Source organism: Candidozyma haemuli (assembly GCF_002926055.2).
Source record: "Candidozyma haemuli strain B11899 chromosome Unknown C_2014730914, whole genome shotgun sequence".
NCBI lineage: Eukaryota > Fungi > Ascomycota > Pichiomycetes > Serinales > Metschnikowiaceae > Candidozyma > Candidozyma haemuli.
This window is the reverse complement of record NW_020289904.1, coordinates 590908-607075: the sequence shown is the minus strand read 5'-3', so window position 1 is coordinate 607075 and position 16168 is coordinate 590908. Positions and strand designations below refer to the sequence as shown.

Sequence of the window (16168 nt, the reverse complement as noted above, 5' to 3'; positions counted from 1 at the left end):
CAAATCCATGTCTGTCCCGCTTTTTTGACGACGTCCTTGCAGCTCGGTGTTTACCCTAGACCATTTCTTTAAAGCGTTGGAAAAGCTGGACCATGCCAATGTAGTGAAATGGGAGCTGTATGGTCTCTTGAAGGACATGCATTCGCTTTATATTGAGCATAGACTGAAACACGAGTACGTGTGGCAGCTCGGGATTCCGGGTGCCGAGAATGTGCCATACCATCGACACTTACCTCTCCAGCAATAACACTGAGGACTAACTGACACACGAGAGCAAAGCTACCACAGTAGAAGTGATCCAAAGGCTTTGTTCTGTCGAGTAGGGAAAAATGCCCCTTAATTGGTCCCACCTTTCTTTACGACACCAGACGCAAGTACGCCGCCAAATGTTATTGGAAAGGTTAACATGAAAGCGATCCGGTCATTCTATTTTACCCATTAACCTCATCTGATGGTGTTGTAGATTGCTCTTGCCCGTTCAAAGTAGTGACTGGGAGCCTCCTGTCATTGTTTTCAATGTAGTCCCTGCTTTGTTAGTTTGTTTGACCACAGCGTTCAAAAAAAAATTTCTTTTGCTCTTGTGTCAGGGACCACATAGTAGGTGAAAGTGGTACCAAAAATTTTCTTAGGGGTTATTGAAGTCATCGAACCCTCTCATTGCTTTTGTAGTACCAAAACAGAAGCATTATTTGACATGAAGGGTCGAGAACGTCACTGGTCGTCACTTTTCCGACAGGTATGCGGGAAACAACGGACGAGGTGGGCGCAGACTTTGCTGTTTGGTGGTCAAGTTTACCCTTCCTAGGGCTTTGGAAGATTGGCTTTATATATGGAATGGAAATGGACGTACCAAGTCCACATCTGGCCCTAGCGTATTTGCGCAAACCCTTACTTGTCTTTAGCCCCATTCGAAGCAGACCCTTACAGAACAGGAGACGCAACAAAAGTCTCACAGAAGCATAGACAACGACTACTTTTTTTACTACCAAAAATTTCCAAGTTGGCTGGATGGGCAGAAAAGTCTTACTTTTCGATTTGGGCGATCCCAATCAAGTGGGGGAGTTTTGAACTCTCCAGCCAAATAACTACAGGCAAAGACAGCATGGCTTCACTGAAACAGATGGTCCAATGACGCCCACAAACAGATAAACAGTGTGATCAATTCCATAGTACCTTTCCCTCCTCCCAGATTTATCCAAAGATTGATTTAAATGATTCTGAAACGCCTTGGAAAACTCACCAACGAAAATCCCCAAGTGACAACAAACCCAAAGACTGACCAAAACCGTTCAAAACAGGCATTATTGACTTCCTTTGGATAGAGAAAGGAACTTATGACTCTTCATGATGGTCAGAGATACCGCTAGGCTTCTTTAGTTGGATTTATTGATCCCCCAACATCAACACTACAAAGAAGCCAACAAACAACTTCTCTCTTCGCCTCCCCACCACCTAGAGCGACCATACCTCTCACTATGTTCTAAAAGCTGTAAGCTCTTTCATCTTGCTTCCTTTAAAAAAAAAATTTTTTAATTCCTTTTTTCTTGATGTCCAACTTCGCCTGATGTCCATGGTCGTTTCATAGGAGTGGCGGAAGTTTACCAGGTATACGAACCCACGACAGCCACGCCACATCTCATAGCAATTAGCTTAGATGTCACAGCACCACAAGATATTGGATAGCATGGATCCAAACGTACTTTGAGATACCTTCTTCCTACTACTACCCAGGCGAGAGCGCTGAGACTTTACGGTTTCGGCTACAATTAAATTCTAGACCAGGCGCTAGCTAAACTCAATTCATCTTAAACTATCGCTTCAACACTTAATCAAAGTGTTTAACAAAAAGTGTCCATATGATAAGATTGTCCTTCGCCGAGTCTAGAGGCACTTGAAAAATGGACCGAGCGTCCCCAAGCAATTTTTTGGAAATTTTTTGGGGGACAAAGATTCGGACTAGTCCGAATATTTGCAATTGAATGACGCAGAGTTTGCAGTGGGCTTGTTGGATAATTTTTCTTTTTCTTGTAGAGCCACGAACTACGGGGGAAGAAAGCAGAAACATTACACGGAGGCCGCTTGAAATTAATAGGACATGCCATCAAAGACAAAGAAAAGCCACCCCAAGAGCGTTTAGCCTCACGCAAAGCCGTCTTCGATGGGAAAGCATAGCGTCTAACGCGACCAAGAAGAGGAAATCTGTTCGGCACGGTGAGGCCGAGAATAGCCCCGCTTTCCCTCATGGGATAAATGTCCCCATTGAGTTTAAAAAATATGGAACTAGTTGGGGTAAAAAGCATAAAAAGCTAAATGAGCACAGGAGCGTCCAGAACCTTATGCACAAAAGGTGGATGATCCTGAGTTTCAGGACATTTTACAGACGACCAAGCAGGAAAAGAAAGGTAGGATAAAAGCTAAAAAAGCTCAAACAGTAAAAAAAAGAAGTATGTGCACAGAATAAGAGAAAGGCTTCGATAGCGGTATCAGAAGTAATTGGCGCGTGAGGGCTTGTAGAACATAAGCGGCTGTTTCTCTTTTCTTTTCGTTGCTGCGAGAAGGATAAAATGGGCCAATGTAAGTGGTCAGCAAAAGATGATAAAAAAAGGAGTACAATTCCCGAAGAGATCTTATTGTAACGTAGATAAGTAGACCACCAGCAAAGTGAGAAAGGGTTAGAAGGAGAACCTCTTGCTTTAAAATATGCACCTGTACACACCGTCACAGAGACACTTGTGAAGGAGAGAATTATGCCACTTCTTGCTATGCAACCGCATGGACCCTGCATAGACAGTCTGGGTGGGTCTACATAACCTGATTGGCATTGTCAAGCTAAGAAACGGGTATACGGGGTGCAGAGGAGGTTTTAATGGAGGGAATGAATGACGAGGGTTAACGGAAAGAAGAGCGGGACAAAGAAAAAAGTGTGCCTTGACTTAGGGCGGTTAACGGCGATCACCTCGGTAAATCTCGGTTTCGCGCAGGCGCATAGCAGGAACCAAGGGCCAGGGCTTCAAACGCGACGCGACTCTACTAAAAAAAGGACAGTGAAAAAAGGTAACTCAAAAAAAAAAAAAAAAAAAAAAGTGTGAGAAATAATATTCGGGGAAGACGTAGAACTAAAGAAGTTAAAAAAAGGAGCGGAATAGTGCTGACACGCCATCTTGTCCTTGAAATTGACATACGCATTTCATGTAGGCGATTCAGAAAAAAACACAGAAAATTGATCCCGGATGGCGCCACGAACAGCAACAAGAGCCTTGAACAATGCCTCAGCCACACGCATTGAGCAATAAGACCAAGATCTCGTAGGGTTTTTCCTTTCCCCTTTCAGAGGTCAAGTCTGGTATTCAACAGTGCAGGTACGAGATGCACCGCCAAAGCTACTTTTGGGGGCCCCCATTATGGGAAAGATTGACCGAGACAAGCTAGCGAAGAAGGCCGTAGTACTGTTGGAAGCGTGCAGGTGGTGGGAAGTAGTAGCAAGACAAGTGGAAGAGCATTTATTTTGTTTTTTTTTTTAAAAAAAAAAAAAAAAGTGGTCGAGAATGTTCCGGTTGATACTCGATGTCAGGGGGATCATCTGCTGGTTGTGCTGATAGTGGTGGAAGGGTGGGGCAGAGAAGCAAAGGCAGGTGGGTGGATACCAAAAAGAATGGCCAGTAAAATGGAATGATAATTGGCCAGAATAGTACTGCTTGCTGCTGTGGTGTTGGTGATGATGTTTCAAAGTGAAGGGTGCAGATGACAGTTACGCACACACTGCTTATAAATTTTCCGGGCGGTGGGGAGGGAAAGGGCTACATTTCTCTTGGAAGAGGTGCAAAAATAGTTAGCAACCCCGAAAGGAAAAACTCGAGAGTTACAAGAAAAAGAGAGACGGTTGAGAGCCTCGGGGGAGATAAGCATTAAAACAGCCCAGTCAGCCAAGTGTTACCTTGCATGGGGGGGTACCCTCCACAACGCAACGCAATTGCAACTTGAAGAGGAGGCCAAGATGGTGGGGGAGTCCCATCGGGCTTTTTGATGGGGGACATGAAGAAAAAGGTAACACAAAGTGGAGGTGCCAAAAGGTTAAAAAAGGGAAAAGAGAAAGAAAGAGAGAGAAGTCGAAAAAAAAAAAAAAAAAAAAAAAAAAAGAAAAGGGAAAAGCAGGCAAGAGCTCCGGAACTGGCAATTGGCGGGTCTCAGGCAAAAATAGCGCTTCTGGGAACACAGGCAGCGGTAAAAGTGAAAAAAAAAAAAAAAAAAAAAATGTAACAGAAGAGATGATGCGGCGAATCTTCCTTAGTGAAGACCCCCCTCCCCCCAAGGAAATAGTAAGGGGATCCCGTTTAACGTCCCCGCCTTATTCGGGGAGTACATCACATGTTAATCGCATATAATGTCCCCGGGATGCAGAGGAGGGTTGGTCTGGGGCAGAGGGCGTCTGCAATGAGGTGAAAACGGCCCTCTTCAAGACAATGAGAATGCAGAGAGAAAAAGCTTAAAAATGGGGAATCCTTTTTTGAGAGGGAGACACTCGGACAGACAAATCCCCCTCTCCAGGTTACAAAAACAGTATAAGAATTTATTTTGTATTTTCTGCTTTGTAGACAAAGTTACACGCCAGCTCAACAAACGGAAAACGGTTGCGGTAGCCTTGGCGCGTGGCGCGACAGCGTACAGAGGGCAGCTGCAGCGTACATGATACAGCAAGCAGCTTTGAGTGCTGCTGTAGCACCTCGGATATGCAATGCACACTGTCGCGCATGTTTATTTTGTTCACCTTCCGGATCGGTAACGGTGACCATAGTGGAAAATGTTCATATAACTACCTCATGCTGGAACTAGCAGTAGGACCCTGCCTTGACTCACTAAAGAGGGTACACAATCATCAACTTAAAGATAAGCGGTACGATTCACAAAAAGGAAGCTTGAGGCCGCCCTGAGTCAAGTCCCACTGGAGATTGTCACTGAAGCTCGTAACAACCAAACCATCCTACCATTCCACCATCCATTAACTCATCCATTTCTGGATCCAGATAATATAAAATTAAAATTTTTTAACAGCTTTCAAACGGCTCCCATCAACCTTCGTGCATTCCCTTACTCGAAGCTTATCCGAGCTTATTTTCGCTACCGTGCTTTATCTGTACTTCAGCTGGGTCCCCACAACTACTCAACTTTCCCCAGGGCTTCTAGAAGTACACACACTTCTTTCTCGGACTGTTTTATATTTTTAATTGTTCCGGCCTTGCTGACGACGCTTTAGTGCACCAGTTCTTCCTGGCTTTGCTTTTTCCTTGCTTCCGGGTTTTGATTTACTTCAATTTCCTTTTGGCAAGTACCACATTCAACAAAAGCGCTTCTGCTTTACATTTTGCTACTTTCCATTTAGCTTTCCTTTGCATCCCCCGCAACTAAGCTGCGATCCTGGAATGATCATCGAGCTTTAACGTTTTTTTTCTTCACAATCTTCCAACTTCATTCTTCAATCATCGCATGCGAAGAAAACTGCTGCCTGCTCGGACGACGGTGAAGCGGTCCAGAACCAGATCTGGCTGTTTCACTTGTCGAGACCGCCACATGAAGTGCGACGAGCAGCTCCCGGTTTGCCAAAACTGTCTTACTTCGAAAAGAAAATGTATCCGAGGTGTCCGTCTTAATTTCACGCTGTACACCTTTTATGATCCCAAGGAGTCGATGCCTGATCCTGTTGAGCTGGGGCCTGAAGCTCAAGCCCCGGTAGACTTATACTCAGCTCCGAGATATTTCGCTTTCCTTGATCAATCAGTTGCTGTTTCCACCTACTACAAAGATGGTAAGGATGCCTACAGACCCTATTTGCATTTACATTCTCAGCATGATCTTATGGAAGCCTCCCGTCAAATGAACGTGGATTGCAACTCCTCGAAAGCGGTATCCACACTTGATCCCTCGTACATATCACCGATTCTCCATCCCAATCTTCCACCCATCCCAGAATCATCCCGACCAGAAGACCCTTATCACAATCAATATCACCAGCATCAACATGCACCGCTGTTGCTGCGACCGCCGGAACAATCCCAATCGTTTGTACCAAGTTACCTTCCTTCGCAAAACCTCCTTAATGTCAGTCAGCATCCCCCTGATGCTTTTTTCCTTTCCGAACTAAATCCTACTGAACCCAGAGAAAACGTTATATCAGAAAATTATGACATCACGAATTTGCTTGCAAATCCAGAACTCCAAGGCAAGCCTAGCGACTTTACCTTGGACTACCACTCGGCCCGTTCAAGTTTTCTGCACCACGAACAGAGACGTTCGTCTGTGGAGTTGTTAAATGAACTTCCAGCTGAATCTTCTGTTGATGCCCAGTTATTCACCGAGTTAATACACACCTATAGATACTATTGGTTGCTAGACATCTTCAACGAGATTCACTGGTGGAAGGTGTTGGTGCCCAACTACTGTGTGAGGTTGGCTCAGGCTGCAGAGGTGGAGGGTAAAACACCCCCAGGGTCGTCGTTCTTGCTCATAAACTGCTTACTTGTTTGCGCCGACACTGCCTCTCTCGAAGACATACTTCGTGTAACCGAAAACCAGTCCAATGAATGGGAGTTTTTCGAAACGAGAGAGGTTAACATGTCGACGTTCAGAGCCTTCGAGAGGGTTTTGCTTAGTGTTACCCTCGTAACGCTAGCGTTGTTTATCCAGCTCACCTTAAGGCAAACGTTGGTTCTTGACAAAAACTTCCAATTAATTTTAGCCAACCAGGGCAAACTCTTTCAAAAGCTTATGCTTCGGCTCACCCAAGTGCCAGCTGGCCGGATGAAAAAATTGAAGCAGTCACCCCTTACAGTCGAAAGCGTCAAGGCCATGACGATTTTACGTTTCATGATCAAGGTGAATATCCAGAGAAGAAACGCTGCCTTTTCTTACTCCCTTGTGCCGACAGACCCAGAATCCATTTCACAAACAGTCATAGACTACTCGCCAACCCAAGCAATTGACTGGAGCTATTTCTTCACCATCACGCCATATGAGACAGAACTACTCAATAATGGCTTCGCCAACTTTGATATGCCTCAGGTGGCTCCATACAGCCTCCGGAGCCAACCAGGTGGTTCTTCGGATGCTAAAAAGTTAAGAGATCTGTTTTGGGAAATTATTAAGGCCGACTATGTGTACGATAATGTTGAACTACGGGGGCTCTTCTCGACCAATGAACCAGCATTGCAAACACTCAGAGAAACAGATGTTAACACAGGCAACCAACCAAGAAGTTCGTTTGTTCGTTCGAACGAAAGGAGCTTAGCGATGAACTTTTTATCACAACATCTTAATAGGGTCCAACAGTTCTCGAGTAACGACTCGGTAGCAGGCTGTGCCAATCTATTTCGATTGATTGATGATTCGTCTATGGAAAAACCGATTAAAGCACAGTGGCATCGTCATTTCTCTTGGGTGTTTGAATAAAGGGTGCCACATTCTCGGCGTCGTTTCGGGGGGTCTAGAGGGGGAGGAAAAAATTGCATAACACTGAGGACACTTGTCGAAGAGCAGCAGCGCCTAGCCCCACGGAGTATATGAGGACATATAGTTTTTAGAATACAAAAAAATTTAGGGAATTGGAAAGGTAGGGAAAACAAAAAAAAATTGTAGAAAACAAGAGAAAATTTTGTAACTACATGCGGCAAGACCACGAGAAGGCATGGGGAGAGGAGACAGGGTTATAAGCAACTTTGCGCATAGGCTGGGTCGGTACGGCCATAGTTGCCTAGTTTACTAAAATTTGGGAAATATTTGAAGATCAGGCCACTTCTGCTATAGCATGTGTTGATTGTGCTTCTGGTGGGAGTTTGTGTGTCTCTGTGTGGTACTCCATCAAATAAATTACTTCATTGAGGGATTTGTGAAAGATCATCTCACTGGTCTCGGGACTCCTCGAGACAAACAATGCTATTCGGTCATACAAATTGACTAGTAGGCTTGGAATGGGCCAAGTGGATGGGTGTGCTTAGTTTCATCAATTCTTCTTTTTGCTTGCTCTTCTCTTTTTTGTTTGGGTCCAATCTCTGTGCCTTCCCCTTCCCAATTTTTTTTTTTTTTTTTTTTATATTTTTTTCCTTGGGAAATTGTTTTATTTGGCAAGCTTTGACTAGTAATGGAACCAGTTCCTCCAAGATTCGCCAAATCCTTCTGTTCACATAGCGTGGTTAAGGCAACGGTTACAATGAAATAGTTGATTGTTTCTCTTGGCTCCTAGATCTTTATCACCGAGCCAACGAGCATTGTCCTATGTAAGCACCCGGAGCCAATACAATAAATCGTCTGGATTACATTTGGAAATATGTCCGACTCTCAGGGTAAACAAGAAGAAAGAATTCTACTAAGTTTTAGCAACGTCCTCCACGAAAAAAAGGATTTGATAAAATAGGCTTTATACTATCAATGCGGTTCCCAAAATCGTCAAACCTAAAACCAGAGTCAGCCTTGACGACAGGGGCCTTTATGCGTCTACACCGCGTTACAGTACTGCTGCTACAGCAACAACTTGCATGGCCCGCCTAGCTCTCGGATTTTGTTATTGCTGCATCCAATAATCGTGCATTGAAACTGGTGGTCAGGAGAACCACTTGATAAGCACCGTTGAACAGTGTGGATGGTCCAAGATAAGCCATTGAGTGCATAGCATGGAAGCAGGAAGCAAGAGGAGAGGGTTTAGGAGCAGCGGAGGTACGGGAGGTAATTATTTAATCAGGAACGTCGACGTCATTGGGAATGGGTATGAAAGACAATTCCGAACGCGTTGTACACTTTGAGGTGGTAGTTGAATCGATATTGTTTGCAGATCTCAGGATAGTTCAAAGACAAAAAGAAAAAAGAAAAAAAAAATAAAGCAAAACAAAAAAAAAAAATGACGAATTGTCTACAAATTCTTAGTTTTTCCGGGCCACAGTGGGGTACGGCTTTGCGTACTTCCGAATCAGCGTGGGAGCGCTAAACACCCGTTTCAGGCCCGGTATGCCCAGAAACCAGACCATCGAACCATCCGCAAAGCAGGATATCTGGACGGAAAAACTGGCGTAGTTGTTAAGTACCAGTAACACTAGACTTCAAACAAATACCACCAAGATCTCGTCCAGTTGACGAAAACTGCATCCATGTACCAAGACCAAAGTAGAAATGAGGGGTGGAACCAGTACCCACCAAAGAAAAAACACCGTAATTGGCTTCAAAAACGGGATGACAGCTCTTAACGCTGGAACTGCTGCACACCTTCAAGCGGCGATCTCTTGGTTGCTGCGCGGCTACTCTTTTTTGTCTCGAGGACGGCATACTCAACACCATGATCGGTATTCTACCCGCTGCGCGACGTGACTTTTTGCATGTTAACACGGGGTGCATCGAGACAGAGGAACAGAGGATGCACGAAAACATGACACATATTGTACGGCACAGTGGGTCCCTTTTGGGAATGAACCGTGCGTTTAGTGTGTGCATTTTTTCTAACGGCGACGCAAGACATTGAATCACTAAGTCAATTGTAACATGGCTTGTTGCATTCCACCACCATCAACACACGCATGCTCCACATAAGAGCATAGGAGGGAAAAAAGAAAGAAAACCAGGCAAGTTCGCCAAAAACTGAGAGCCCGTTAAGCATATCGCTTGCCAGCATGGAAAGTAACACAGAAGGTGGATATACCGAAACAGATTTCCATAATTGCGTCTTTGTGCCGCTTACAGCCGAGTGAGTTTCACGTAAGCCGATTAAGGTAATTTACGGTGAGGCAAAGGTGGAGGCCTACTTCTCTTTCATCAGCCACTGGCCATGGCACTTATATCATCCTGATGTCATCATATTCGCGTTGTTGGGTTCCATGGATATATAAAAGAGACCAAAAGAGCATGCAAACTGGCCGTAGCGTGGCTGGCAGTCGGAACTCCGAACGCACTTGGTCTCGACGACGCGTGGCTGTCTCCACCGTAATGGTATTTTTTGTATTCCCAAATAAGCCATTCGTAATTCGACCGAACTGTGGCATTTCGTAGATGCACTAAAAATGCTAAAGCCAAACTCTCCATGCGTCATGGCACTTTAGTGTTCTTGTTCCTTTCGACGGCATGCATTTTCGGTCTTAAGGAACACAGAAGGACAGGCATAGCTTATTCGGAAAAGTGGGGGGAATCAAGAGACATATTTCCTGAAAGAGGTATCATAATAGAACAAGTGTGCGTTTGGAAAGTCTTTCAATTAGGTTTCCAGATGTTGCCTTTAAAGAAAAAGGGGAAACAAGATCCTTTCTTGGATTTTACGTAAACAATTAATCACCGATAAGCTGGGGGGGAATTGAATTTTTCCGGATTGTGCAAAGCAAGTTTTGGTTCAATTCTCAGAATGTTTACATGTTCGGTGGCATTTCGAGCAGAAGAATTGCGTGATATTACACTATAGAGCCGGAAACCGGAATTTAGCACTCCGGTAAATTTCTTACAATTCCTAGCCACTCCGGATTTTACAGTCAAAAAATTGACCTCGTTTGCTCCAAATATGTTTTCATAACTCCGGTAGTCAAGTGGAATTCTTAGGGGGTTATGATTCACCACTTACGGCTTTCTCTGACCCGAGGATATCGTTCATTACCTACTCGGGAACATCGGAAAGGTGCCACCAGAGCGTATCTGCCAGTCCCAGAAAACAAGACGAAGAAATCTGCTTCTGTGTCCCAAAAAGCTGTAGCCGAGGGCCACAGGGACGCTTATCATCGAAAATCGTACACAATCGGCAAGCAAACAGGACCCTCGGTGCTAGCTGCCGTCGCTAGTAGTACAAAAACGTAGAGCCTCTCTATTGTTCTCAGGTATTTTGTGCTCGATCGAATGTCGTTGTGCTTCGCCTACTTGAGCATAGTTACCTAAGAAGCCGCTAAGATATCACAATCCAAAAAAAGAGCAAAGAAGCACTGACCTTCATAAATGCAAATAGCCGTTATGAATGTTTCGTTTTTAGACGGAAATTCGAAATAAAGCCGATACAGTTTATCGAGATAACCGTTTGCGAGCCGCACGTTAAAAACTTTAAAAGCTTCGCTCGGTTAAGACCTTTCTCAATTGCTCTTGCCTTGTGATTCAAGTGGCTTAGGTTAAGTCGCCTGGAAAGGCGGTAATACTTGATACATTGGAAATGCGTTGTTGTGTTTTCTCAAGAAATTTCTTTACGTCGCCCATTCGCAAACTTTACCGAGGATAAGCATGGCGTGGAGGATTGCATTACCGGGAGGCTGGGAAAACTTTCCAGACCCGTTCCATCCAGAATCGGCGTAGCGCTAGAAGTTTCGTCTTGCCTGGTTAGATACTATTGCACGGGACAAGTACCTTTTCTTTTTATGAAACGATCCAGATTTCCTTCAGAGAAAAAAACAGGGTCTAGGTTATGAAGAAATCACATAGGCAGAGGCAGTATGGAATTAGCCATTGACATTGCCGATCTCCTCTTAACAAGGGTGTATTAAAGGCTCTGCTTACTCCGTGTGTGTCATATTAATTTGGATCTTTCTGAGCTATCGTTGGGAAGGTAACACTATTTGCGTCCACAACAAATAGGGCTAAGCTTGAACCTCAAATATGTCGGTTTCCTTCCAAGAGTGTGGGTAATGAGATGTTCTAGAGCCGTTCCAATAGTCTTATGGTGACATCCGGCCTCTACTACGAAAGCAAGGTTTCGTTGGTATCTGTTCCTCGGAGGCTACGTAATTATGAGCAAGCTACGAAAGGGAACACCGATACCCCTATCCCCTGGAATGGTACTTGAGATGTCCTTGAAAGAGATAGGTTTCAGAGACCAGTTTCAGCAGCAAGTGACTCGGAGGAATTGACAAAATTGCTTCGATGGTTGCCTGCCTTCAACTGACGAGTCAGAGAAACGTTTTGCTCGAGCAAAAACTTTTGTTCTGATTCGAGGTGCCAAAGAGGGATCCTTAGGCTGGGTGAGAGGAGATATGTGATTTGTTTGTTCTCCCTTTGCAATCGTAGATTATTTGTCGCTTAGTAGGGATGTTTCATCCGCTACGTTCACAGCTTGAAAGTGTATAAGTGCTTGTTCACGTAGCAGTTCACAAAGGTATCTGTTTTACAGGGCCCTTTGTTTGACCCCAATCAGCTGTAGATGTCTCTGGGTCTTTTTTACATTCATTGGGTAGTATTGTGGATGCCAAAAGGCCATCACTGGTAAGTGCTTCATCGTACGACGAACGTTTTATGGCTCCTAGGTCCCAAAAAGATACCTTAGTATCTGGATGTTAGAACAGCTTCGAAACTGAAATTAAAGAGTGAATTAATAGCATGGGCCAACATTCAGTCGGAAAGTATGTTTTGATTTTTGAAAGCCCACTTTTATTGGTGGTGTCGATGTGGAAGCAAAACGGGCTTGGAGGCCTTTGATATGGAAGATGGAGTTGAAGTGGTCATTCTATCATTCTTTCTCTTTCCTTGTTGGTAATTTTTTCTTAATTATATTCTGCTTGTAGGACTTTGCACTTGTTTCAAAAAAAAAAAAAACTACAATTCTATGTTTTCACTCCATGTCTTCTTCACATTAGCCATACAGATTTGTATTTCTACAGCAAATCACCGATTTCGCAGCCAAAGGGCACACTGAACGAGAAGCTGTAAAATACACAACATGGTCAATTCACTCAATTGCATACCAATTACAGAAAACAAACCAAACCAAATCCCCTAAAACCCTTCCCTATAGTCAATTCGTCCGTTTCACCTTATTATACTTCCTTCGCTTCTCCAAAGCCCTAAGCCAAAAGGGCCATCGCTTCGCACGTGCCGCATGCCACGTGTAGCTCACACACCACCACCACCACCACAGTAGCTGAGAAAATTTTTCTCCCACCTCCGAGTCCGAATCATCCCAATTCTAATTAATCATGTCCCAGGGTACTCTTTACGCTGATCAGAAGATCCGTGGTGCTGTTCCAAAAGCTATCATCAAGGCTTACAACTTGGATGTCAAGGTTGCTGAGCTCGATGCCACTTTTGAGAAACTCTTCCCTCTCAAGAAGGTCCCAGCTTTCGTTGGTCCAAAGGGCCTCAAGTTGACCGAGATCATTGCCGTGTCTCTTTACCGTATGTTCAATTCGTGAATTTTTTTTATGTGATGAGAAATTTTTTATTTATACAGTTATCCCTGTCTTAACATATCATGTCGAGGATTTACTACACTCTGAAATAATCATACAGTTCAATTGAATATGTACTAACATCTCCAGTCCTCAACATTGCTGACCCAGAGACCAAGTTGTTGGGTAAGAACGCTACTCAGTACGCTGAGATCTTGAGATGGTTGTCTTTGTCCAACTCCGAGATCCTCCCAACCACCGTCAACGCTTTCGGTCCAATCACCGGCAGACTTCCATACAACAAGAAGCAGGTTGACGAGGCCAACGCTTACCTCGAGAAGGTCAACTCTATCGTTGAGGCTAGATTGGCTGAGTACACTTACTTGGTTGGTGAGAGAATCACCTTGGCTGACTACTTCGTTGCCGCTCAGTACGTTAGAGGTTTCAACTACTTGTTCGGTACCCAGTGGAGAAAGCAGCACCCAGGTATCACCAGATGGTTCAAGACCATCACCGCTCAGCCATTCTTGAAGGATGTTCTTGGCGAGATCGAGCTCATTGACAAGCCAGTTGAGTACACTCCACCAAAGAAGGAGAAGAAGGCTGCTGCCCCAGCTGCTAAGAAGGAGAAGCCAGCTGCCGCTGCCGCTGAAGCTGCTCCAGCTCAGCAGGCTCCTAAGCCAAAGCACCCATTGGAAGCTTTGGGTAAGCCAACTTCCCCTCTTGACGAATGGAAGAGAACTTACTCTAACGAGGAGACCAGAGAGGTCGCTATTCCATTCTTCTGGGACAAGTTCTACAACGCAGAGGAGTGGTCCTTGTGGAAGGTTGACTACAAGTACAACGACGAGTTGACCTTGACTTTCATGTCCAACAACTTGGTTGGTGGTTTCTTCGCCAGATTGAGTGCTTCCACCAAGTACATCTTCGGTTCCATGGTTGTCTACGGTGAGAACAACGACAACGGTATCACTGGTGTCTTCTTGGTCAGAGGCCAGGAGCACGAGCCAGCCTTCGATGTTGCCCCAGATTGGGAGTCTTACTCTTTCACCAAGTTGGACGCTTCCAAGGAGGAGGACAAGGCCTTCGTTGAGAACATGTTGGCCTGGGACCACCCAGTTGACGTCAACGGTACCAAGAGAGAGATCGCTGACGGTAAGGTCTTCAAATAAGCGAACAATTAAGCTAGTCTTTAATTCAGAAACTTACTTTGTCATATAAATAAATGTAGTCCTTTGGAATGTATCGAATGTATATTACAGAATTTCAACACAGTTGATCCGACTAGGAGCGCGAGCAGGTATGCCGAAAAAACAAAAATAAAAATCCGACCCTTAGTGTCTCGTTTCGTTTCCTGACAAAAAAAGAAAAAGAAGCACCTCCAAGGCTAAACACAACTGGTATGCTGTTTTCGAGAAACCAGGTCATTCGTAACATACGAAGGAAACCCTTGGCGTTGGTCGGGGTCCTTCTGCTTGTCGCTGTGGTGTATTTTGTGCTCTTTAACACCTTGGGTTCGTCAGGTCTGAGATCAACGAAAAAGTACTCCTATAGCAAAAAGGGCAACACATGGCTTGGTCTGAAGAACAAGGATCTGACCATTTTGCATAATCTCCCAGACAATCACATTGCACATTACGACTTGAACAAGTTGGCAGCCACAGCTGATGTATTGGGCAACGAAGGAGAGGTGCTTGTCTTGACACCTATGGCAAGGTTTTTGCCTGAGTACTGGGCCAACTTGAATAAGCTCAGCTACGACCATAGCATGATTTCGCTTGGTTTCATTGTTCCTAGGAACTCTGACGGTGACGAAACGCTTAAGAAGTTGGAACAGGCTGTCAAGCAGGTTCAGGCCACCAAGAGCAGATTCAAGAAGATCACGATATTGAGACAAGACACTGATGCCTTGGACTCGCAGCTTGAAAAGGAGCGTCACGCTTTGAAGGTGCAGAAGGAACGTCGTTCCATGATGGCATTGGCCAGAAACTCATTGCTTTTCACTACCATTTCTCCCAAGACATCCTGGGTGCTTTGGTTGGACTCGGACATTGTGGAAACCCCATCTACGCTTCTTCACGACTTAATTGCTCACAAGAAGCCTGTTCTTTCTGCGAATGTGTACCAAAGATTCCTTGATGAGAATGGACAAGCTGCTATCAGACCCTACGATTTCAACAATTGGATTGAGTCTGAAGATGGATTGAAAATTGCCGAGGGCATGAACGACGATGAGATCATTGTGGAGGGCTACAGCGAACTAGCTACCTACAGACCATTGATGGCTCATCACTACGATGAAAAGGGCGCCCAGAACGCTGAAATGCCCTTGGACGGTGTTGGAGGAGGTGCCGTTTTGGTGAACGCAGATGTGCATAGGGACGGTGCCATGTTCCCTCCTTTCCCATTTTACCACTTGATCGAGACTGAAGGTTTTGCCAAGATGGCCAAGAGGTTGGGCTACGAAGTGTTCGGATTGCCTAACTATTTGGTGTACCACTACAACGAATAGATGGTGGTTATATACTTCATAACTAATTTATATCTCTGGTAAATGTATGTGATATATGCATCATCCGTGACGAACAGGTCCGACATGTCTTGTGAAAGGAAGCATGGCTTATCAAGTGCTACCCACTCCATCTTCCTGTTTTAGCCCGTCACAACAAGGCTTAAACTATGAAGTATAAAACAAAGGTTCTAACTTCCCCACCAAACCATTCGTTTGATGCCAGGCCCTGTGGGACTCCCCATGAGATACCTCTGGATTATTCCACCCATCACTCGCTTACATCAAACATACTAGCGATAACAACCCAACTCTTGAAGTTCCACCTTTCTTAGACCAGCAGTCAACCTGAACCCTCATTTACATCATTCGTTCCATTACCTAAAACACACCAGTTTGGTCCCTATCCATTTTTCGCAGCCATTACTCCAGCCGACCACTAGTACACCAAACAACACACCCACCACTAATTTCAAGTAGCAAGTAAACTCAGCCCATCTACAGAAGCCCTTAATACCCACCAAGTATAAATCAAAAATCTACCATTACTTGCTCTTAATAT

General features: G+C 44.7%; 3 protein-coding genes across 3 annotated transcripts; all 3 read left to right on the top strand. All coding sequences in view use genetic code 12, as the record gives it.

The window, feature by feature from the left end:
* Nucleotides 1-5565: 5565 nt before the first annotated feature.
* AHR1 (Zn(II)2Cys6 transcription factor AHR1) lies at nt 5566-7440 on the top strand (the record flags this gene model as incomplete). The annotated part of the gene is made up of 2 exons (XM_025485603.1): nt 5566-5918; nt 6153-7440. The coding sequence occupies 2 exons, from the start codon at nt 5566-5568 to the stop codon at nt 7438-7440; spliced, it is 1641 nt and encodes a 546-aa protein (XP_025341068.1).
* Nucleotides 7441-12905: 5465 nt separating this feature from the next.
* Nucleotides 12906-14269, top strand: CAM1 (translation elongation factor EF1B gamma; the record flags this gene model as incomplete). Its single annotated transcript, XM_025485602.1, has 2 exons — nt 12906-13104; nt 13248-14269. The coding sequence occupies 2 exons, from the start codon at nt 12906-12908 to the stop codon at nt 14267-14269; spliced, it is 1221 nt and encodes a 406-aa protein (XP_025341067.1).
* Nucleotides 14270-14499: 230 nt separating this feature from the next.
* Nucleotides 14500-15609, top strand: MNN9 (mannosyltransferase complex subunit; the record flags this gene model as incomplete). Its single annotated transcript, XM_025485601.1, has 1 exon — nt 14500-15609. One exon carries the CDS (start codon nt 14500-14502, stop codon nt 15607-15609), a length of 1110 nt encoding a protein of 369 aa, XP_025341066.1.
* Nucleotides 15610-16168: the final 559 nt, after the last annotated feature.